At 36.2% G+C, this 24,422-nt stretch overlaps 1 protein-coding gene across 1 annotated transcript in view; it reads left to right on the top strand.

Annotated features, from left to right (window-relative positions):
* Positions 1-24,422, top strand: part of LOC146929389 (uncharacterized) — a 35,642-nt gene that overhangs the window by 4,787 nt on the left and 6,433 nt on the right. Inside the window, exon 4 of the mRNA XM_085707305.1 lies at positions 7,522-7,554. Within this exon, the coding sequence (XP_085563431.1) occupies positions 7,522-7,554 (33 nt within the window). The remainder of the gene's footprint in view (positions 1-7,521; positions 7,555-24,422) is intronic.

Here is a 24,422-nt window from a genome sequence, read left to right as displayed (position 1 = left end):
CTACGGTGCGCAATTCAACCAGGGCAACTCCTTTCTCTTTGGTATATGGCATAGAAGCAGTTCTCCCTCTGGAAGTGGAGATTCCATCTATTCGAGTGATCATGGAAGCAAAACTAACTGAGGCTGAATGGTGTCAAAGTCGGTACGATCAATTCAATTTGATTGAAGAGAAACGTATGGATGCTATGGCTCATGGACAGTTGTATCAAGTGCGGATGAAGAACGTTTTTGACAAGAAAGTCCGACCTCGAGAATTCAAGGAAGGCGAACTTGTATTGAAAAGAAGGATAAGTCAGCAACCCGACCCTAGGGGCAAGTGGACACCTAACTATGAAGGACCTTATGTTGTCAAGAAGGCTTTCTCCGGTGGTGCTTTGATCCTTACACACATAGATGGTGTTGAACTCCCAAGTCCTGTTAATGCCGATATAGTCAAGAAAGACTTTGTCTAGAAAGAAAAGAACAGCGTGGTAGGTCGAAAACCCGAAAGGGCAGCCTAAGCAAAAATGCGCTTCCCGGTGGATCGAAAACCCGAAAGGGCGATCCAGGCAAAAGTTAGGGACAAAAAAATGAATATGAAAAAGCTCGCTGAGATTGTACGCAACTCAGGCAAGAATGAGCGCCTCGATGAGCCGAAAACCCGAAAGGGCGGTTCATGCGAAAATGAGGTTGACAATAAAAGACAAATAACTATATCTGGCAAACCACCATCACCCCCTTGGGGCATCTGCAACTGTCGATGATCGTCTTCATCAGAAGCTTCTGTACTTGTGAATTCAAAATTTCTATGAAATGTAGCGGTCATCGTGTTCAATGTACCACCAACCAATAAGATTACCATTTTCCAAGCTTTGTAAATCCGTGAAGTCATGCCCTTGGCTGACTCTCACTCTTCTACATCAATTTGAGCCTGTGCTATTGTTTGGAACTCTATTTTTCTTTCTATTTTCAATGCTATATACAAAACATCTTCTTTCTATTTGATAATGGCAATGTATGAAACAAACATCTTTGAAAATTGAAAAATCTTTTTATGTCTATTTTGAAAGCAAACCTGAGCAATAAGGTACATTTCAATGAAACATGCATGAATAAATGTATATCAATGTCCATATCAATACATGTTACGAGCAGGTTACTCCCCAGGACGATCTGTGGTCAATGGCAAGAATGAAAAAACAGAATGGAAATTTGAAAAAAATGCAAATGAAAGGCTCGCTAAGTCGAAAACCCGAAAGGGCGGCTTAGGCAAAAATGAGCACCCCGCTGATTGACAACCTATGAAGGCAATTCAGGCAAAAATGGGGCAATGAAAAGAATTTATTCCCGGTGAATCGAAAACCCGAAAGGGCGGTTCAGGCAAAAATGGAATTGAAAAATGAAAGAATGAAAATGATATGAAAAGCATTGACCACAGATGCGAACATCCAATGTCTACCCAGCACTGACACGCCTAACAACGACAACCTATATCCAAGAATCTTCCAAAGGTCCCTCCTTTACAAGTCTTCTTGCCCCCAGCCGTGGTTTTGATACGTCTCTCAAACGACGGTCTCTCCAAAGAGGATTTCCATGTGAACATGTTATAGCACGAGCCACTACGTGCCCAATCTTCCAACGTTTTGTCCATCTCTGTGAAACTTCTCTGTCAAACCACAAACCAATCATGCATTTCAAGCATTCATACATGCATAATCATGCATTTTATATGCTCATACATTCAATAATCTTGTTATACCATACATACATGTTGCATTTCCAATCTCAACTTTCAATCCAACTCAGTTTCCACTTTCAATTCAGTTCAATCTCCACTTTCAATTCAACTCAATTTCAATTTCCAACTCAACTCAATCTTCACTTTCGAATTCAACTCAATCTCCAATTTCAATCCAATCTCAATTTCAACTCAATTCAAATTCAATTCAATCTCAACTTTCAAACCAATCTCAATGTCAATTTAACTCAATCTCAATCTCCAATTCAATTCAATTTCAACTTTCCAATTCAATGTCTATGTCTATGTCTCTGATTAATCTCAATTTTCAATCTCAAACTTTCAATTCAATGTCTTTGTCAATGTTAATCCACTCTCAATTTGCTTTTGGGCCAACAAAAATGGTCATGTCTATTTTCAAGTCAAGTCAATATCAACTTACTCTCAATTTGTATCTTCCCAAGTCAAACTTCCAATTTGTATCTTGTTATTGGTCAAGTGGCTAGTTCGATCCAAAGAACAGCTTGTACCTGCTTATATGCCTGTGTTTCCGGTCAAACGACAAGTTCGATCCAAAGAACAGTTTGTACCTTGCTTATGTTTTGTTATCGGTCAAACGACAAGTTCGATCCAAAGAACAGTTTGCACCAACCTACATGTTGTGATACTGATCAAGCATCAAGTTCGATCCAAAGAACAGCTTGTATCATCCTTTTTTCCATGCCTCCAGGTCAAATAGCAAGTTCAATCCAAAGAACAGTTTGTACCTCCCAATCTGTTTGTATCTTCAAACAAGCGACAAGTTCGATCCAAAGAACAGCTTGTATCTTTCTATATGTCTATGTTTCCGGTCAAGTGCCAAGTTCGATCCAAAGAACAGCTTGTACCTGTCTTGTATTTCTATTCCCAGTCAAGCGGTAGGTTCGATCCAAAGATCAGCTTATACCCATCTCTTGTTTGTATCTCTTGGTCAAGTGGCGAGTTTGATCCAAAGTGTAGCTTGTACCTATCTTTTGTCCCCTAGTTTGTTTACCCTGTCAATGTCTACCTAAGTCCCCAGTGATATGGCATGCTCTGTAGACTCCAGTTGTTTGTCTTGCATTCATAATCAAAATGTTGCATGGCATTCATGTTTTTGAAAATGTGAGAAGCGTATTTTTATGTCCAAAAACAGTGCAAATGTTAATATTTAAGTATCTTCGTCCCGTCAAATCAAAGACTTCGTCTTTTGACTCTCCGGACAAAGAAACTTAAATAGGGGCAGCTGTTATACCCTAATTTTGGACCTAAAAATACTTGTTCAAAATTTTCTTTCATCTTTGATATATGTCTATTATTCTTGAACATTTGCCAATTTGTTATTGTTTACACTGACATTTCACTCTGCTTTATCTCTCAACTTAGTTTTACAAATCCTTTCAACTGTGTATTTGTCCATGTTTTCTTGCACCTCAAGTCATCCAAAAACATTTTTTTCTTGTATTACAAGTCATTTGAACTGGTCTCTAGTCAATTACATATTCCTCTGCATCTTATTTCAATGTTATTTGCAAAATTCATGAAAAAGGGTATTTTAGTCATTTCCTGCATTCAAATTCATTTTAGTCCTTAAAAATTGTTTGAGTCTTTTCAAATGGGTTGAATAAGTCTTTATTTCAATTCCATGTCAAAATCCATTCCAAAAATTGCAGTTGAAGTCATTTTGAGTCAGTTTAGCCCCTAGGGGCATTTTAGTCTTTTCATGTGTTAAAACCCTGTTTAGTTTCTAAAATTTTTTTCCCTGAGTCTTTTCAATGTACTTGTATAAGTTTTTGCTTAAATTCTTTGTTAAAAGCCATTTTAAAATTGCAGCAGAGTCATTCTGAGTCGTTTTAGTCCCCAGGGGTATTTTGGTCTTTTCACACGAAATTTCGACAGAGAGAGGTTACTTTAAAGTACCTCATTTAAGTAGTTGGTTCGTTTTAGTCCATTTTGTGTTTTTTATTGGTTTCACTTTACGTTATTTTCAAATTGCATTTTTTTACCAATTTTATTTTAATTACAGTTTTAGTCCTTTTTGTCATTTTGCATTTTGGTCCATTATTTCTTGTTAATTGCAGAATAGTCCTTATCTTTTGGTCAATTGCAAATTTGTCCAGAAAGTTAGTTATGCCACGTGTCATCAGGTCATTGGTCCAATTATCCCAGTCATCAGCTATAAAAGCCAACTCATGGTCAGATCCATTCATTCTGTTACACATCATCACAAACACTATTGAATCTGCCAAATCAGCAGAAACAAATTCCACCTTTCTCTCTCTACTCTTCACGGATCAAACACCATCAAAAAACCAAAAATCTCAAGAACATTCAAGAACACTCTTGAATGTTCATAACAGAATCATCATCATCATAAAACCCTAATCCATCAATCTTCTCAGAATCATCACAATCAAAGCCAAATTCGTTCGAATTGATCACTGATTTTTCAACAATCAAGCAAGTTCATCCGAATTCAACACAAACTTCCATCAATTCCAGAAGGCCAAGCACCAATCCGAGTTCGTTACAAACTCTAATCGGCTCCAGAAGAATACAAAAGCCAAAAGGTTGAAAGGGAAAGAATACGAAAGCCAGAAGTACAAACAGATCAAGAACACGAAAGCCTCAATTCTGGATCACAATTCACAAGATTTGAAGAATCTTTGAAGTTTTCCCTTCGATTCGTCTCAAGTATCCGAATCCAGCTCAAGGTAAGCTCGTTCCCTTTCTTTCTTTGTGCAAGTGCAAGTTTTTGTTCGGATGGATTCTTGTAGATCTAGGGTTATTAAGCCTTGATATGCAAAAATCAAGGCCAGAAGTAGAACGAGGAGGATGAGACGAACGTTTTGGTGTAAAAAGATTTTTGAAATGTAAAAAATATGCTCCGGCACGGTGGCGCCGCCGGCGAACCACCGCACCGGAGCAAGCTCCGTTCGTCTTCTCCGTTTGTCTATTCTCAGAGTCTCTCTCTCTAAAAACAACTTAGAGAGAGAAAGTAGTGTGAATTGTGATGCTGTGTGTTGTTGCCTTGCTTTTATACCCCTGGTCCCCCACGCGCGCGCGTACGTTATGCCGCATGCTCCCTATACGTTTGGACTGTTGGATCTAGGGTTTGTTAGATCTGGATCAATCCAACGGCCTCTGAGGCGTTTGGATGATCCAGATCCAGTGTTAGTATTGGGCTTGGGCCTATTGCTGCTGGTAGTTTCGTTTTATGATCTTTTTTTGCTATGTCAACACTGTTCAGTGCTGTTTACACCACTTTTTTTTACCAAAAATCCTTTAAAAAAATTCCTAAAAATTTGTTCAGTATTTTCTTGTTATTTTTAATAAATGTTGATGTGTTTTACATGTTAATCTTGATGGAAAAAACATGAAAATAATTTGTACCTTGTTGATTTAATTCCTTTTCATTTCTTGGTAAAGATCTTGTTAAAAAACCTCTAAAATTTTGTGAATCTCCTTGCAAGTAGTTTTGACACTTAAAACTTGTTACTTAGGATGTTTTGATATATAAAAAAGTGGATAAAAAATAATGTGTTGTGTGTTGCTTTATTTCTTGATTTTTAGGTTAGGAATTTGTGAAAATATGCATAATTTTGGGTTCCAATTTTTAGTGTATGCTTGTGAGTTGGGATGTGTGGATTGGGAATTGATTTGTCACTGTTTGGATGTGTTTCTTGCTGCATGTGAATATGTGTGATTAGTTTCTTGTTTTACAAGTCATGTAAATATTTGTTTGTTTAAATAAAATGCCAAGTATGTCTAAACATATCATGGTTCTTGACTTGGGTGTGTTCTTATAATTCTCATATTATTGATTATAATAAAACCTTTAGAAAAATATCATGATATGAGGATTATAGGCCATATACTTGTCTTGATGTCATGGTAAATTTTAGGTGTATTTTGCTACTTTTAGGTTAAGAGTTTCATTACTTTTTGTCAAGTTTTTTTAGGGTTTCTTTTGCTTATAATTTCCATTCTATTATGTCTTATGCTACTAACCCCTTTTATTTCATGTTTCATGCATTCCATAAGCTCATCTCATCTCATATTCTAGTTTAATTTTCTTGCAATATTATGTTTCTTACAAAAGCTTAGTATGTAAAGAATTAGGGACTTGTAATATTACTTTCATGTCATTTACTTTTCTTGCAAGACCATAGCATGTAAACTAGGGCATGATGTAAAGGACAATGGACTCTAATGATTGTTATACCCGAATTTTGGACCTAAAAATACTAGCTCAATTCTTCTTTTCTTGTATTTTAAGTCATTTGAATTTGTCTTTGATCAATTACATCTTTCTCTGCATTTTATTTCAATGTTATTTGCAAAATTCACATAGAAGGGTATTTTAGTCATTTCCTATGTCAAAATTTCCTTCAGTCTTTAAAAATTTGTTTGAGAGTCCTTTCAGGTAGTTTGAATAAGTCCTCATTTCAATTCTATGTCAAAATCCATTTCAAAAATTGCATTTGAAGTCATTTTGAGTCAGTTTTGCCCCTAGGGGCATTTTGGTCTTTTCATGTGTCAAAATTCTGTTTAAACTCTTAAAATTGTCTCTGAGTCTTTCAATTTGCTTGTATGAGTTCTTGCTTTAATCCCTGTTAAAAATCCTTTTAAAATTTGCATCTGAGTCTTTTTCAGTCGTTTTTAGCCCTAGGGGCATTTTGGTCATTTCACACGAAATTTCGGCAGAGAGAGGTTACTTTAAAGTACCTCATTTAGGCCATTGGTTCGTTTTAGTCCGTTTTGTCAGTCTTAATCGTTCCACTTTACGTTTAGTCAAATTACCATTTTTTATTCCAATTTTATTTTTAGTTTTCTTTTAAGTCCAAAACTTCCAAAAATTGCATTCAAGTCCTTTTTCTAATTTCAAGTTTTATTTTTAAGTTTTTTTGTCTATTTCGAAATTTTATTGTTTTTAAGTTTTTTATTTGCAGATTAGTCCTTAACATTTTTGCAGGTCAGTCCTTGAAGTTCTCAAAATTGCACAAAGGTCCTTTTGTCAAAAATCCAGCAAGGCCGAATCAGTTAGAGTCCAAATCCAGGTGTCAAATTCCTATTGGTCCAGTAGTACTCTAATGATGTAGACCGACACAAGCACCGACACATGCACACACATCACATAGATATTCTTAGATGTATGCTTAGGTTATGCATGTTTAGATGTATATTTAGGATTACATGTTTAGATGAATGCTTAGGATTTACACTCAGAAAAATCAATTTTCCAGAAAACTTGAACAACATCACTTGAAAACCTTTTCCAAAAAATATAGGAGTCAAAACTCCTTTGCATTTTCTCTTTATTTTCTTAATCAAATTTCAATGAAAATTAATCATACTAGATTTCTTTTGCAAAATAACTAATTCCACCTCACATTTTCCAAATCTTATGCCCTTGAGGCCTCTCCCTCTCATTCTTCAAAATTCCAATTTTCAAACTTAAAATCAACCAACAAAAACAAAAACATTTTTTGGAAGAGAACTACGGTGGATTTGATCCCTTAAACGGGTACGTAGGCAAGGAATCAAAATTCCTTCAATTCAACTAAAATAAAAATTCAAACACATCCTTCTCCCTCCAATTCTTCACTTAGAAAACTCTTAGGTGTAAATATCATTTCTTAAATAGCATTTAAAAATAAAGCGCGCGTAGAAAGTAAAGACGGTTCCTATAGGATACTATAGTCGTTATGGGTGCCTAACACCTTCCCATAGCGAAAACAACTCCCGGACCTCGATTCTCAAGGGTTTTTCTTATTTTTCCCTTCCCAAGAAAAAATGAGATATCACCGGTTAAAAAGGTTCAAACGTAATCAATGTTTGACACCCGAAAACCAAGATAAAACACAAACGACCACTGAACGAAAGAAATTTGCTTTTCCAATTCGACAATCTAGAGATGATGTAGGTCAAAATCGGTCTCCAAAAGTCTAGCTTCCGCGGATCCCCACCTATAGGCAGCCCCAGATACACAAATGGAAAGGTTCCGACTCAACAGTTTAAAACCCGAGCAGCCTCAGACAACCAAGAATCTGTAACGTTAACACCTGTAAGCATGCTTTTATGAAAATTAACCTTCAGCCCAGACAGTTGCTCAAGAATCAAAAACACGGCCCGTATAGATCGCACATTCAACCAACTCTTTTGTCCGATAATCAAAGTATCATCAGCAAATTGAAGGTGTGACAGGCGTAAGGAATTATCACGCCCCACATCATAGCCATGAAACAAACCCGCGTCCAACAAAGACAACATGAGGACATTAAAACCTTCGGCCGGCAACAAAAAAAGAAACGGAGAAAGAGGGTCACCTTGACGAAGACCTCTTTCCATTGGAAACTCATCTGTGGGGCATCCGTTGACCAAAACCGAAGTTGTAGCCGTTCCAACACATTCAGACATCCACTTCCTCCAGAGTGTAGGAAAATTCATTCTCTTCATAACCGTATCCAAGTAAGTTAAATCGACCGAATCATACGCCTTTTCGAAATCCACCTTAAAAAACAGCATTTCCTTTTTAAGGCGACGAGCCTCATCAACCGCCTCATTTGCCATTAAGATACCATCCAAAATCTGCTTGCCTTTAACAAAAGCTGACTGCGAGTCTGAAGCCACACTACCGATAACAGCACGGAGTCTATTAGCAAGAATCTTGGCCAACACCTTGTACATACAACCCACTAGTGATATAGGTCGAAAATCATGTAACCGTTGTGGGCTATCTACCTTAGGAATTAAAGCAATAAAAGTCGCATTAATCCCCTTTGGAAGCCTTCCGTTGCGATGAAATTCCATTACAAAGCGCATGAAATCATCCTTCACCACACTCCAAAATTGCTTGAGAAACCCGAAACTGACACCATCCGGCCCGGGGCTCTTGTAACTATCACAGTCCCATATTGCTTGTTTCACCTCTTCCAGCGTGAACGGCCGAATAATATTACCCGACTCAGTCATAGATAGTTGTCGAAAACAAAGATTGTCCACTCTCGGTTGCTCCACTTCGATGTGTCTGAAGTGAGATGAAAAATGATTAAAAACAGTTGCACGAATATTTTGTACTCCTTCAATCTGTACCCCATTCACCTGTAACATTTGGATTGCATTACGACGTCTCCTTGAAGACATAATACCATTAAAGAATTTAGTATTAGCATCTCTTTCCTGTAACCATCTCAATCTCGACTGCTGCCAACAGATACTTGTCTGTATCCTTGACAAAGAATGCAGATTTTCTGAAAGGTCATGGAGTTCAACCACCTCGTCGTCCTTAAGAGCTGATGACTCTCCCTTAATGTCCAGAAGCGCCATCCGCTCCTTCACCATGCGGCACCTTCCGTCCATATTCTGCGAATGCCGTTGATGCCATTCTTTCAGACTCCCTTTGATCAGCTTCAACTTCTCTTTTAAGACATAAGCACCCCACCCTTCAGTATTAAAGGACCTCCATTTTTTAGTCACAAACTGCTCATAACCTGGTAAATCAGTCCAACATTTTAGCATCCGAAAAGGCCGCGGTCCCCAATTTTCTTCAATGACATACAAAATCATCGGGACATGGTCTGACAGGCCCCTTTGGTTGGCCATTTGAATACAATTTGGCCACACATTACACTAGTTAATAGACAACAAAAATCTATCCAACCGGCTCATCGAAAACCCATCACCGCGATACCATGTAAAAAGTCTACCACAAATCGGCATATCAACCAAATATCCTTCTTCAATAAATTTGTTAAAAATGTCTGAATCATGTTGACGGAAAGATGAACCTCGACCCCTTCTTTCTTCTATGGAACGAACAGAATTAAAGTCACCGCACAAACACAAATTAGCATCACCATTAGAAACCACAAAATTCAGCAGTTGATCCCATAAAACCTGCTTCACCATTGATATCATCTTGTACTGGCTGTTCTATAATCTTTGAACCATCTACATTCCCCTTCTGCTTGTGTAACTCGTTGTTCTCATGTTCCCGCCACTCCCGGTGAATATCATTAATCAAATCTTCCACATCACTGTCTACCTCATCTAAACCGTGACCACCTAAAATTCCTTGACCTTCGTCGATGTTTTGTACTCGATATTCGACAACTTCCTCTGTCAAAAAAGCATCTTCGCCGAGATTACATCCCCATTTCTCAACCAACTTAATATTGTAATTGCACCCGTCAACCATCAGCACCATCATTTTGTTCAACACCTCCAAAGAATACGTAGAAATAAGAATACGTGCAAAATCAATTCTACCTCTATCCAAAGTACACTCATCCGCCCGCACAAACCTTCCACACTTAGAAACACATAGCTTGAAAAAATTTGTGTTCCAAGCATGTACCGGCGTACCATAGATTCGTACCCAAGCACCACGTTCATACCGAACTTCTTTCGACGTGCATCTATGCACATCGGTTAGAAACAATCCAAAAAAATCAGCAGCATCTTTAAAAACTTGTAAAATATTACCATTATCACGGCAATGAAGAAAAGCTCTATCTCCTCCCATTGGAATCACTTCAACAGTATCAAACCCCGCGTCCTCCACACGTTGCTGTATTGATAACAACGTTTCCCCCGTGCTAACCGTTGCCACCAAACCTGAACCGGCCCGATCTCTGTCTTCTTAAGCAGACCGGTACTCAAGCACCCCTTTATTAATTGAATTGCCCTCCGAACCAGCCAGTACAATGTTCTCAGGTTGTTCCCAATCCTCATCCATTTCGACGGATTTAGTAACCTTCCCGTCGTCAGCAATAGTAAGGACGACGACTTCCTTTTTCTTTGGAACTGCCATCCCTCCCGCACCCTCCTTCAACAGCTGTGTTTGCTGCCCATTATACCCCATCCGAACCTCCTTGTTAACCCCACCGTCACCGTTATCCCTCACCTCGCCTATCCCGAGCCTCACACTTTTTTCTCCCTCCCCTCTTCTTCCCCTTACAACAGTTGCAGCTCCCTCACCCTTTCTCACATTCTTTTCTCCCTCACCAGTAACCCTCTCCACCTCCTTCCTCCTTACCACACCATCATCTATACATCCTACTGACTTAGAAACAACCAAAGGCTTCCTATCATTAGTAGCAAATCTATCATACTTAGCTTCTCTAGCCCAAACCCTAAGATAACCAAACCAGACGTTGTTGAGAGCATTACATAACTTATCTGTATTTTTGACGTTCGTAAAGCGAGCAAAACCATAAACCTGTCCTCGTGCGTTCCTTTTTCTTGCAATGAACACATCCGTTAAAATACCGCACACTTCGAATTGTTGTCTGAGATGAAAAATGGGAATGCATTCCGGTATGTTGGTAAAGTAGAAGGAAACCTTACGTCCAGAAACTGATAAGTCTAGTCCATTCTGATCATAAGTGTCGAACTCAGTAGCCTTGCCATTTGCGTACAAACATGCATCATGAGTTGAAACGCGCTTGCCTGTACCACCTGTAGGAGGAATCACATCTGCCAAACCTTGTGAAGACCGTCCCTAGAATCATCCCTACTATGTCGAACTTCCAGCCCATTACCTGCGTTGTCGAGTCGTTCTGAATCTCTTGATCTGTCCCGTCGTCCCGCTTCCGGTTGCGTCGCTTTCCTTTTCCTTGACCTAACCACGAACCAATTTCCCCCATCCCCCCCCCCAATTTCTGCCACCCTGGCTGGACCCCTATCCCCCCCAATGTTCCTCTCCGCCGGCGAATTACTCCGGCGCGGTTGCCCTAGATAAACCATAGGTTGACCGCTGCTCCCAGCTCCTCTCTGTGCTCTCTGTGCTCCCTAATCTTAAAGATTAATGAGGAAGGTATTGCATATTCAATTATGCGCCCCAATATATCAATTTTTTTAACAGCTTTACCATAAGAAGTGTGCTTACAAGACGGGTTGCATTAATAAGACTTAATTACAGTTTTGGTCACTATATTTTCACCATTTTGTAGAATTGATCCCTCTATTTTAAAATTCGACAGTTTTGATCCTTCCATAATATTTTTGAACTATAGAAATGTGATGTAATAAATTTTAAATGTCGTGAAATATGATCTGAAGTTGGAAAAAGATCAACATCGATGAAATTGTAACAAAATTATCTTGAAAAATTCATTTAAAAACATATCATATCACAATCTTTTAGACAAAATATTTGATAGAATGACCAAAATTGTGGAATTTTAAAACAGGGGACCAATTTTGCAAAATGATGAAAATAAAAGAAACCAAAACTGCAATTGAACCTAATAATAATAGTTAAGATCATCTCCATTTATCATCATCTCAATTTCTTCCATTTTGAGAGATAAATACACTAACTGTAATTAAACCTAATAATCCATAAATATTTTGATTCCTTGATTACCGGAGACTGGTTGCAAGCATCAAATCAAAACAATGATATGGGTAGATTAGATTTGGAATGCTTTAGGACGGGAGAGAACCAATGGAGTGGAGTCAAGGGCGGATCTCTATTGAGAACCCTAGGTGCCGTGGCACCCCCTAATAAAAAAAAACCAATTTTTTTTGTATATAGAAAACTACTATAGTAACCCTGAGACATTTTTAGTTCACACTTGTTTTGTCTGAGTCTCTCTCTCTCGGTACCCCATCTCCTCTCCATCCTCACATATCAAAACGCGATTCTCACCTCTCATGGTCTCCCCACTCTTCACATTGGGCGATGCGACGGACGACGACAACATAAGTGCATCACAGCGGTGATGTGGAGGCAGCAGCAGCACGGTGCTCCTCTGAACTCTCATATACCTCACTTTAGTTTGTTGTTTTCTTGATTTTCAGTTCAGGTTTGTTCTTCTCCCTGTCATTCTATGTTTCATCACTTCAGTTTGTTCTCTTAAAAGTTATAATTTCATTCCTTTGAATTGATTCCTTTCACTTCAGTTTGCTTGAACCCTAGAAATAAAAAATTGGGGGAAACTTAATCCTTGATTTTCTATGTTGTTTGATTCAATTCTATTCTATTCCTATGTTGCTGATTCAATTCAATTCTATTTTTAGAACTTAGAACATAGTGGCTTAATTCATATTTTGAGATATCATCTTCATTACTTCCATCTTGATGCTGATTGAATAAGTTGTCAACTATGTCTGAATTGTGTCAAGCTCTCAACACGACAGGGAAGGCGGATACACATTACTTGGTTGATCGTTTGATCTGCCTTATCCTAACTCTTCCGGTTTCTACAGCTACTACAGAGAGATCATTTTCAGCAATGAAGTTAATCAAGACAAGAATCTGTAACAAGATGGAGGATGAATTTCTTGCTGACAGTATGATGCTTTATATTGAAAAAGAAATAGCTGATCAATTTACTACTAATTCAATTATTGATGAGTTCAAGTCTGAAAAAGACCGAACCGTTAAATTTTAAATTGAGGTAAATGTCTCCTATGTTTATATATATGTATATTTTTTGTCTTGGAATTTATTTTAAGTTTTTGCTAATTTGTTTAAGCATTTTATTTAGCTGCTCTGGTTGGTTGGTCGGGTTCCAAACTCGCATCATGGGGCATATGTAGCAGTCTGGTGCGATTGTTTTTCTATTCTGCACGTGGCAAGCATCTGAGTAGGCTGGATTTGATCCTCTAAGTTTAGGATAGGTTATCTCTCTAGTTGGTATATAGTATACTTGGAGCTTTAGTCTCGTGTTTGAGCTATTGCGGTGATAATATTTTGGATGAAATTGTATATAACTTTTATGAATTTCAATTATAATATTTAGTTCATATTTACCGTACCCCTCAATATTTTCGGCAAGATCCGCCACTGAGTGAAGTCATCTTATCATTGATTTTGAAACACATTCTGTAAATCAAATATGCATAAAAAATCATTACCCGTGGAAAATCAATTATCAATCATTATAAATGCAGACAGTTTTACGCAATTATCCCAGTCTACTTCGACCGTGAACAAAAAGTTTCTCACAATAGTGCATAAAAAAGAAGTTTCTGAGTTGTTAGGTTTTCACATACAAAGCCGCAACAAGATGATTTTTGAAGAAAATATTATATTTTTGAATATATGATAAAATAAATAATAGCAAATGCCCATGAATCACGATGTGGAATCAATCGAGTATATTAATACTAATGCAATAAAAAAAAATGTAGCTCTGCCTCTGGTGATGTTCAATAAAGTAATAAAAGTATGATTAAGTGGTCGTTAAAGAGAACCCACTTGGGTTGGCCTAGTGGTATTGACTTGAAATCGGGGAGTGTGCTCCTCCTCTAGGTCTCAGGTTCGGTTCTCTCCAGTGCCAATTTGGGTGGGCTAATTTAGCTTCTTCTTAAAAAAAAAAAGTGGTCGTTAAAGAGGCCTTATGGTGTCATGTGAATTGACTGAATTTTTAGCTTCTTCTTCTTCTTCAAAAAAAAAAAGTGGTCGTTAAAGAGGCCTTATGGTGTCATGTGAATTGACTGAATTTTATTGAGGGCTCAGCATCACATAGCAATAAATCTTAATCTTTCTCAAAGATAAAGGAAGAATTATGCTCTTTACCCAAATGCTTTTGCTCACTCCCAAAGTAAAAGTCCATAATGCCCCTACGCATGTTAACTCACGTAGCATGAGTTAACTTACGCTAGTTATAAGATGAACGTGACTTAAGTCACGCTGCGTGACTTAAGTCACGTTGCGTGTTGTTATTAGCCAGGCAGGACCACATTCTGCCTCATTTTCAAACAACAACACACACAAATCTCAATTTTCTCTCAAATTACCCAACTCCAAAATTCCTTCAACTTCAAATCAAACAACACTACAACAACAAGAACAAGTAAGCTTTCACTTAAATTATGTTGGTATAATAGATTTTTTGTTGTTAATCTAGAATTTGTTAGGTTTATTGTTTTGTTAAAATTTTAATTTTTTTTGCAAGAAATGATAGAATGCTACATGCAAATGACTTATAGTGCTTAATTGTTATGATGTTTAGATGTTTGCATGATTATGTTAGATTTTTTACACTTAGATTAGATTTTTTTAGATTTAGGGTTTGTTTAAATTTTGGTTATTGTGTTTTTTGCAATATATGATACAATGTTACATGCAAATGAGTAATATTGCTTAATTATTTAGATCTTTGCATGTTTATGTTGTAGTTATCATTTTTAGGGTTTATGTATAATTTGCACTCCAAGTGTTTGATGAAATGTTTGAATGAGTTTTTCATTGATTGTGTTTAATTTGTAATTGTGTAGATTTGAAGCAATGGCCGGGTGGTTCGACGTTCATGCACAATTCAACGGCGGAGAACCTCAGAGGTTGAAGGTTCGGTGCCTTGATGTAACGTTAAGAGGTCTCAAGGATCAACTGAATGAATTCAACCAAGTGAATTCAACCAAGCACTCAACCCCAGAGACACAAGGAGGGTGCAAAACGTTCGATATAAACATCCAAAGCTCGACGAGGGGAGGGTATCATTCACTTGGGTGGAGTTAAAGAACGACGAAAACGTGACGAGCATGTTTTGGGAGCATAACATGTTCCAGTGGATCGATATGCGGGTGACGTTGCTGAGATCAACTGAAGATATCATCAACAGCTTGATTCCGCCAGATGATCGTCATTAGTTAGGGTAAGGTGCATTCCAACTACAACAATTGTCTTACCTCTGAAATGGGGTAATTCAAACTCGCCAAACGGCGAGGACTCAAGCATTTCGCTCGGCATTCATGTTTTTCCTTTGAAAAGATTAAATTTTTGTTTGGCTGGTTTAGATGAAGGTATTAAGTGTCAAGGAATGGACCTCATTTCGTTGGCACTTGAATACTATCATCTAAATCAAGCCTAACAAAAATTTATTCTTTTCAAAGGAAAGCATGAATGTCGAGCGAAATGTTTGAGTCCTGTTGTTAGGCGAGTTTGAATTTACCCCATTTCAGAGGTAAGACAATTGTTGTAGTTGGAATGCACATTCCAACTGCAACAATTGTCTTACACTGGATGGGGCAATTCAAACTTGTTAATTGGCATGACTCCAACATTCGATGAGCATATTGAACGATGGTATTCAAGTATCAAGGAATGGACCTCATTTCGTTGGCATGTGAATACCATCATTCAAGATGCTGATCGTATGCTGGAGTCCTGCTGCTTAGCAAGTTTGAATTTGCCCCATTCAGTGGTAAGATAATTGTTGCAGTTGTAAGGTGCATGTAATGTAATGTAATTGTTGACATACATGTCGTTTATGTAATATAACGAAACCTTAATTCGAATTTTTATTTGAATTCACGCTGTCGCAATTTTTATTTGAATTCACGTTATCGCATTTTTTATTCAAATTCACGCTATCGCAATTTTTATTTGAATTTACGTTATCGCAATTTTTATTCAAATTCACGCTATCGCAATTTTTATTTGAATTCACGTTATCGCAATTTTTATTCAAATTCACGCTATCTCAATTTTTATTTGAATTCACGCTGTCGCAATTTTTATTGGAATTCACGCTATCGCTATTTTTATTCAAATTCACGCGATCACAATTTTTATTCAAATTCACGCGATCGCAATTTTTATTCAAATTCACGCTCTCGCAATTTTTATTTGAATTCACGCTGTCGCAATTTTTATTTGAATTCACGCTGAATTTATTCTAATTCATTTATTTAGTCTTATTCGAATAAAAATAAAGAAACAATTAACAATCGTAATCGTAAAATAAATGCAACAATTAACAAAAATAAAGAAACAAAAATAAAAGATATAAAATATCATTTTATTAATATAATTCTTCTTATTACATTTACAATGGGGTAAAACTAAATCTGCGAAAAAATAAAAACCACCAGAAAGCTGACCTATCTGGGGTAAAACTAAAAGTAAACCACCAGAAAACCTACCTTCCTGGGGTAAAACTAAATCTGCACATTTAGTTTTACCCAATGTGGTTTTTTGCCCAAGAAAGCTATATTTTCCCCAGCATTCCCACTACTTATCATTCTTTCTCTTTTTACACCAAAATAAAGAAGGAAAAAAAGAAGGAAAGGAAGAAGATTCATAGCGGGAGAGTGAGGAGGAGAGTGAGAATGTGAGATGGTGTGAGGAAATTGGGAAGTTTAGAGGTGTATTTATAGGGGGAGATTGTAACATAGGTTATACCTACCATAAATAGGGTCAAAAAACGTGTAAAAACTTAACAAAAACGTGTAAAATCAATTAAAATGCATTGAACAAAGTCAAAAAAACGTGATCTTGAGCCCGGGATTAACACTAACGTGAGTTAACTCACGCCCAAGTTAATACTAACTTGAGTTAACTCACGCTAGTTAGGCCGGTGGTCACAACTCAAGAACATGTTTGTTGGACTTTGGTCGATTATTCAACCATGGTTTTATTGTGTTTTACACGTTTTTTTTTACTGTTTTTTGACTTAATTTAGTGCATATAAAACCTATATTCTAAATTAATTTATTAACGTTATTCTAAATTATTTTGTTTACATTAATCTAAATTATTTTCTTAACTTTATACTAAATTATTTTATTAACATTATTCTGAAATATTTTGTTAACTTTATTCTAAATTAGTTTCTTTACATTAATCTAAATTAATTTATTAACTTTATTCTAAATTATTTTGTTTACATTAATCTAAATTATTTTCTTAACTTTATACTAAATTATTTTATTAACATTATTCTGAAATATTTTGTTAACTTTATTCTAAATTAGTTTGTTTACATTAATCTAAATTATTTTCTTAACTTTATTCTAAATTATTTTGTTTACATTAATCTAAATTATTTTCTTAACTTTATTCTAAATTATTTTATTAACATTATTCTGAAATTATTTTTTTAACATTATTCTAAATTATTGATTCGATATTATTCTTTAAATAAATACAAATATAAATAAAAGTAAATGGACTAAATTAATATTTATTCATTAAATACAACATTAGAAAATAAAAGCAAATATAAAATAAAAAGGTATGAACAAAATTGAGGCATATAACAATATCTCATTTCATTGATAATTCATACATTACAATTATTCATACAATAATTTTGAACTAATTCACTAAATCTACTTATTTTATCCTTTTTGGGATAAAAAGTAATCAATCTTCGTGGGGTAAAATAGTGAGCAACCTTCTTGGGGAAAATACATCATCAACCCTTGGGTTAAATTTAAATCTGGTTTTTTTACCACAAGAAGTTCTTTTTACCCTCGGTAAAAAGTTTCTGCGGTTAAAACAGCAGACTTAAAATTATCCAAAGGGTCGATCACTTCCCCAAGTCGGCTACTCACTACTTTACCCCGACGAAGTTTGATCACTTTTGCCCCCAAAGAGAATATTGAAAAAAAAATGAAAGAAGAGAAATAGGGGAGAGAGTGAGGAGGGGGAGAAAGTGATATGGTGTGAGGAATTAGGGAAGTATGGAGGGGTATTTATAGGTAGAAATGGGAGCCTAGGTTGTATCTAACTTAAATGTGGTAAAAAAAAACGTGTGAAAGTGGTAAAAAACGTGTAGAAAGAATGTTGAAAAGCTCACCAAAGTTGGAAAAATGTTTGTTCTTCACCGGCCAACTAGCGTGAGTTAGCTCGCGCTAATGCTAAGTGGTGCGTGACTTAAGTCACGTTCATAATACACTAACACATGTTAAGTCACGTAGTGTGACTTAACATAAGCTCAGAATACACTAGCGCATGTTAAGTTGCGTAGGGGTGTTTTGGACTTTTATTTTGGGAGTGAGCAAAACCATTTGGGTAAAGAGCAGAATTCATAAGGAAATAACATGACGGGCCTCGCAAGAAATGAGTAGCTGTGTAAAGAAAAAACCGTGCTTTTCTGAAAACAAATTAAATATGGGAAGGGAAAGGAGGAAAACTGGGGTGAATGGTTGTAATATCTCTGTTTCCCTTTTATTCGTGCTACATCTTTAGTGTGTGGCAAAAACAGACTTTAAGGGTTGTCCAAAATCACATGGTAGGTGTAACACCCTATTTCTATTAAAGCGATAAAACACGCGAATATAACAAATATTCAAGAAATAGACGCTACGTATCACAAATACTTCAAACATCTCGACATACATGCATATATAATATCTCAACAGTCGCAGCGGATACAACATAAATCTCCAGATATAAATACATATGTCATGATCAAATAACACCATCATAAAAATTCTCTAAGTCTCAACAATCAGTACATCTCAAATAAATAAAATGAGTCCAACACAACTAAAAGACACTGACTCGACCTAATCAGAGCCCTAACTATAACTCCAAAATGATAGCGGAGGCTAACTCCAGCTATCCAAGCACTCACCGCAAAGCAACTACTCCTGCACAGCGTCTACCCATCCATACAGACAGGTAGGCGGCAAAAACCACTAGGGGTAAGCATTACATTAATCATAATCGACATAAAACAAACATAGCATTCACGGATTCATACATATCACATATACATAACCATCCCTCCTAGAATACTAGCATCACATGATTATTATCCCCCATTACTTGCACTTCAAGCTATCACATTATTATCATAGCATAACAGACATATTTAACCAAGTCATCAACAAAAGCTCATCATTTATCAAGATCAATCAATGAAAACATTACTCATCTCATTACTCATCTAGCATTCTTAATTCAACAAGTACAATCCATCATTTCAAGTTATAAGCAAGCAATCATCATTATCAAAGGAATCACCACATCATATATATATATATATATATATATATATATATATACATATACAATTCTCACCTCATTACTATTACCAAAGTAATTATCATCAAATAGATTCACCAAGTGTATAAGCACAAGCAAGTAAAACATGCAATTAGAGCATAGTTCGATTCTTCACAATCATCAACAAAATTCACAAATGTACATATACACTAATCCACACAATCACAACATTCATCATAATCCACCAATGCACAAATTCACCAAGTCACATATTCAATTATGACACGACTCATAAATTATTCAAATGCATGCAATGTTCTAGACTCTTCTAGATGCATGCGGTACCAGATCACCTCAAGGTCGTCACCTTCGATGCAACAAAAACATCGTATGTAAGAGTACACCTCCTCTTACAATTCACCTCAATTGCATATAAAATCCGCCACCATCAGTCATGAATGCATGAACATATCACTCGACACAATGCATATGTTCACCCAAACAATTCACCACACCATCACCATCATTTTGCATACATGCATTTACCAACAATATCACCATCAAAATTAGCATGTATGAATTCACCACCAACAACCAACATTTAACATGTTCAACAAACAACATAACATAAACATGTTCACCACCATTCATTCATCAAATGATTATCACCAACATTTAGTATATATGCAATCGACAACGATTCACCACCACTTAACATATATACAATCATCAACAACATTTACCATTCAATCAACATATAGTTTTTGTTTTATCTTGGTTTTTGGGTGTCAAACATTGATTAAGTTTGAACCTTTTTAACCGTTGATATCTCATTTTTTTCTTGGGAAGGGAAAAAATAAGCAAAACCCTTGAGAATCGAGGTCTGGGAGTTGTTTTCGCTACGGGAAGGTGTTAGGCACCCATAACAACTATAGTATCCTATAGGAACCGTCTTTATTTTCTACGCGCGCGCTTTATTTTTAAATGCTATTTGAAAGTGATATTTACACCTAAGGGTTTACTAAGTGAAGAATTGGAGGGAGAAGAAGATGTTTGAATTTTGTTTTATTTGAATTGAAGGAATCTTGATTCCTTGCCTACGTACCCTTTTAAGGGATCAAATCCACCGTAGTTCTCTTCCAAAAAATGTTTTTGTTTTTGTTGGTTGATTTTAAGTTTGAAAATGGGGTTTTGAAGAATGAGAGAGAGAGGCCTCAAGGGCATAAGATTGTGAAATTGTGAGGTTTGATTAGTGATTTTGGAAAAAAGTCAAGTATGATTAATTTTCATTTGAAATTTGATTAAGAAAATAAAGAGAAAAATACAATGGGATTTTGATCCCAAGGTTTATTTAGAAAATGATTTGAGTGATATTGTTCATGTTTATTTGGAAAATGATTTTTCTAAGTGTAAAATCCTAAACATTCATCCAAACATACAATCCTAAACATACATCTAAACATGCATATCCTAGCCATACATCTAAAAATATCTATGTGATGTGTGTGCATGTGTCGGTGCTTGTGTCGGTGTACATCATTAGAGTCCATTGTCCTTTACATCATGCCCTAGTTTACATTCTATGGTCTTGCAAGAATTTAAGAGCATAAAGTAAAATACAAGAATTCCTAGGTTTTACATACTAAGTCTTTAAAGCTATAGAAATGAAGTGAGATGAGGAATGCTTATGAATGAATGAAACATGAAATGAAATGGTTAGTAGGATAAGGTATAATAGCATGAAAATTATAAGCAAAAGGAACATTAAACAAAGTGGCAAAAAACTTGAGAAAAAAGTGACTAAACTCTTAGCAAAATATGCCTAAAATTTATCATGATAACAAGACAAGTGTATGACCTATAATTCCCATATCATGACAATGTTCAAAGATTTTTATCACAATCAAAAATAGGAGAAATCATAAGGTCACATTCAAGTCAAGAACCATAATATATTTTAGGCATATTTGGCATTTAATTTTCCACATAACTTGCAACACAAGTAATTGACAAATCACACTCATAGACAGTAAAGACCAAGATACAAATTAGTGGCAAGCACATCACAAGATTACACAACAAGCACATGCATCAATTGGACCAAAAAATCATACCAAAATATAGCAAACATTTGCAAGAGTTTAACAAGAAAGCCATCCAAAACACAAGCTACATCATATGCATTTTTTATTCATTTTAACATGTAAAGTAATCACAAAAAAAACCAAGAAACACATTAAAAACACATAGGAATTTTTTAGGAATTTTTTAGCAAAGTTTTGGACATGTAAGGGTGCAAATAGCAAGAGACAGCATGCAAAATAGCAAAAAAACATAAGAAAACGGAAAGAAGAAACCCAGGCCCAAAGGGAATATGGATCCTGGACTATCCAAACCTATCAGGGACGTTGGATTGACCCAGGACCCTAAACCCTAGATCAGACGGTGCAAGCAAATGGTCCAAGAGTGAACCAGACTGGTTCAAGTGAACCGGTCTGGTTCACGTCCCTTTAAAAGCACAAGGGACCGGTCCACCTCTCACTTCTCACTTCTCACTCTCTCTAACTTATTCTAGTGAGAGAAGCTCTCACTTCTCTCTTCTTCTCCGATCATCTTCTCCGATGAACACTACGACGGAGGTACGGTGGCTGCCGGTGGCGCCGCCGTACCTGAACACTTTTTTCTGAAAAATTTTATGTCGTTGTGTTCGTCTTGGCCTCCTCTTCATGATTTCGAAACTCGTTTTGGAAACGAAGCTTAGATTTGAACAGATCTATGCTTGAATCTTACGTTCTAGGGTTTCAAAATTTTTCCTAATCTTCTGAAACTAAACCCTAACTTGACCTATTTTCTACGCTGATGATGATTATAAACTTGGATTCATGAAATAAACGGTGAATCTTGGAGAATTTACATTTTAGGGTTCGGTTTTCAATATTTTTCGAAAATTTTCGAAGCTTTCGCTTCGATTCACCGTTTATTTTCAATTTCAAGCCTTCGATGATGATTATAAGCGAAAACGAGAAGGTTTTCATGTGTTTACCTGAATTTGATTGGAGATTCGAACAAATAGATCCTTGCAAGCTTCTGGTAAGTTTTGGACTGAAAATAAATCAGTTCTTCTTTTCTTCTTCTTCACTGGTTTGATTCTGCTTCGATCTCTCTTCTTCTCACTTCCCCGAACTGTGATCGCACAATTTCTTCAAACTTGTGCTTGAATTGCAGTTCCTTCAATTCGATGATGAAGATTCGAACTCGAATCTCTGAGAATTGCAACGAACTAGCTTCAATTCAGTTCAATTCTTTGTTCTGGAAACTTAGGGTTTTCACTGTGTTCTTCGTGTTCTTGTTATTTCTGGCTTTTTGATCGTAACAGAATAGAGAGAGAAAGTGATGATCTGTTTCTGTGATTTTTGATGTGTTGGCGTAATCTCTATGGGATTGTGATGATTGGGACCTTTTATAGCTTGACATGTGTATCTGTGAGCCAATAAGGGCTTGCCACGTATTCTGGACCTTAACTGATTTTGGACTTGACTGGCTTTTTGGACTTGAGGGCTTTTCTGCAAAAAAGAGAAATTGTGGACTAAACTGCAAACTGTTTTAAAAAAGGACTATTCTGTAATTTTCAAAACTTTGGGACTGAAATGCAATTGACCTAAAAAGAACTCAAAACGAAAGTTTGACCTTAAGGACTAAAAATTAAAATAAGAAAAACCCTAAAAGGAATAAAATGAAATAAAAAGGACTAAAGTGCAATTTTTAGAAGTTTTTAGGACTAGAATAAAAATTTAAAAATAAAATTGAATTAAAATTGATAAATGGAAAATAACGTAAAGTGAAATGATTAAAAACAACAAAACGGACTAAAATGAACCAATTACTTAAATGAGGTACTTTAAAGTAACATCTCTCTGCCGAAATTTCGTGTGAAATGACCAAAATGCCCCTGGGGACCAAAACGACTCAAAATGACTCAGATGCAATTTTAAAATGGATTTTACCATGAAATTAAAGCAATAGTTTATTCAAACAAATTGAAAAGACTCAGAGACAATTTTTTAGAAATTAAACAGGGTTTTAACATATGAAAAGACTAAAATGCCTTTTTTCTTGAATTTTGCAAATATCATTGAAATAAAATGCAGTGAAAGGTGCAATTGATCAGAGACAAACTCAAATGACTTGAAATGCAAGAAAAGAAGAATTGAGCTAGTATTTTTAGGTCCAAAATTAGGGTATAACAGCTGCCCCTATTTAAGTTTCTTTGTCCGGAGAGTCAAGAGACGAAGTCTTTGATTTGACGAGACGAAGATACTTAAATATTAACATTTGCACTGTTTTTGGACATAAAAATACGCCTCTCACATTTTCAAAAACATGAATGCCATGCAACATTTTGATTATGAATGCAAGACAAACGAATTGGAGTCTAACAGAGCATGTCATATCACTGGGGATTTAGGTAGACATTGACAGGGTAGACAAACCAGGGGACAAAAGATAGGTACAAGCTGCTCTTTGGATCGAACTCGCCACTTGACCATGGAATACAAACAAGAGATGGGTACAAGCCGTTCTTTGGATCGAACTCGCTGCTTGACTGGGAACAGAAATACAAGGCAGGTACAAGCTGTTCTTTGGATCGAACTTGACACTTGACCAGAAACATAGACATATAGAGAGATACAGGCTGTTCTTTGGATTGAACTTGTCGCTTGATTGAAGATACAAACAGGTAAGCAGGTACAAACTGTTCTTTGGTTCGAACTTGCTATTTGACCTGGAGGCATTGACAAAAGGATGATACAAGTTGTTCTTTGGATCGAACTTGTGGCTTGATCAATATCACAACATGTAAGTTGGTGCAAACTGTTCTTTGGATCGAACTTGTCGTTTGACCGATAGCAAATATAAGCAGGGTACAAACTGTTCTTCGGATCGAACTAGCCGTTTGACCAATAACAAGATACAAATTGGAAGTTTGATTTGGAA

The sequence above is a fragment of the Medicago sativa genome, chromosome 4, assembly GCF_051527215.1.
Source record: "Medicago sativa cultivar Bolivia chromosome 4, Bolivia_mono, whole genome shotgun sequence".
NCBI classification, from domain to species: domain Eukaryota; kingdom Viridiplantae; phylum Streptophyta; class Magnoliopsida; order Fabales; family Fabaceae; genus Medicago; species Medicago sativa.
The sequence above is the reverse complement of the archived record's forward strand: the minus strand, read 5'-3'. Positions and strand labels throughout refer to the sequence as shown.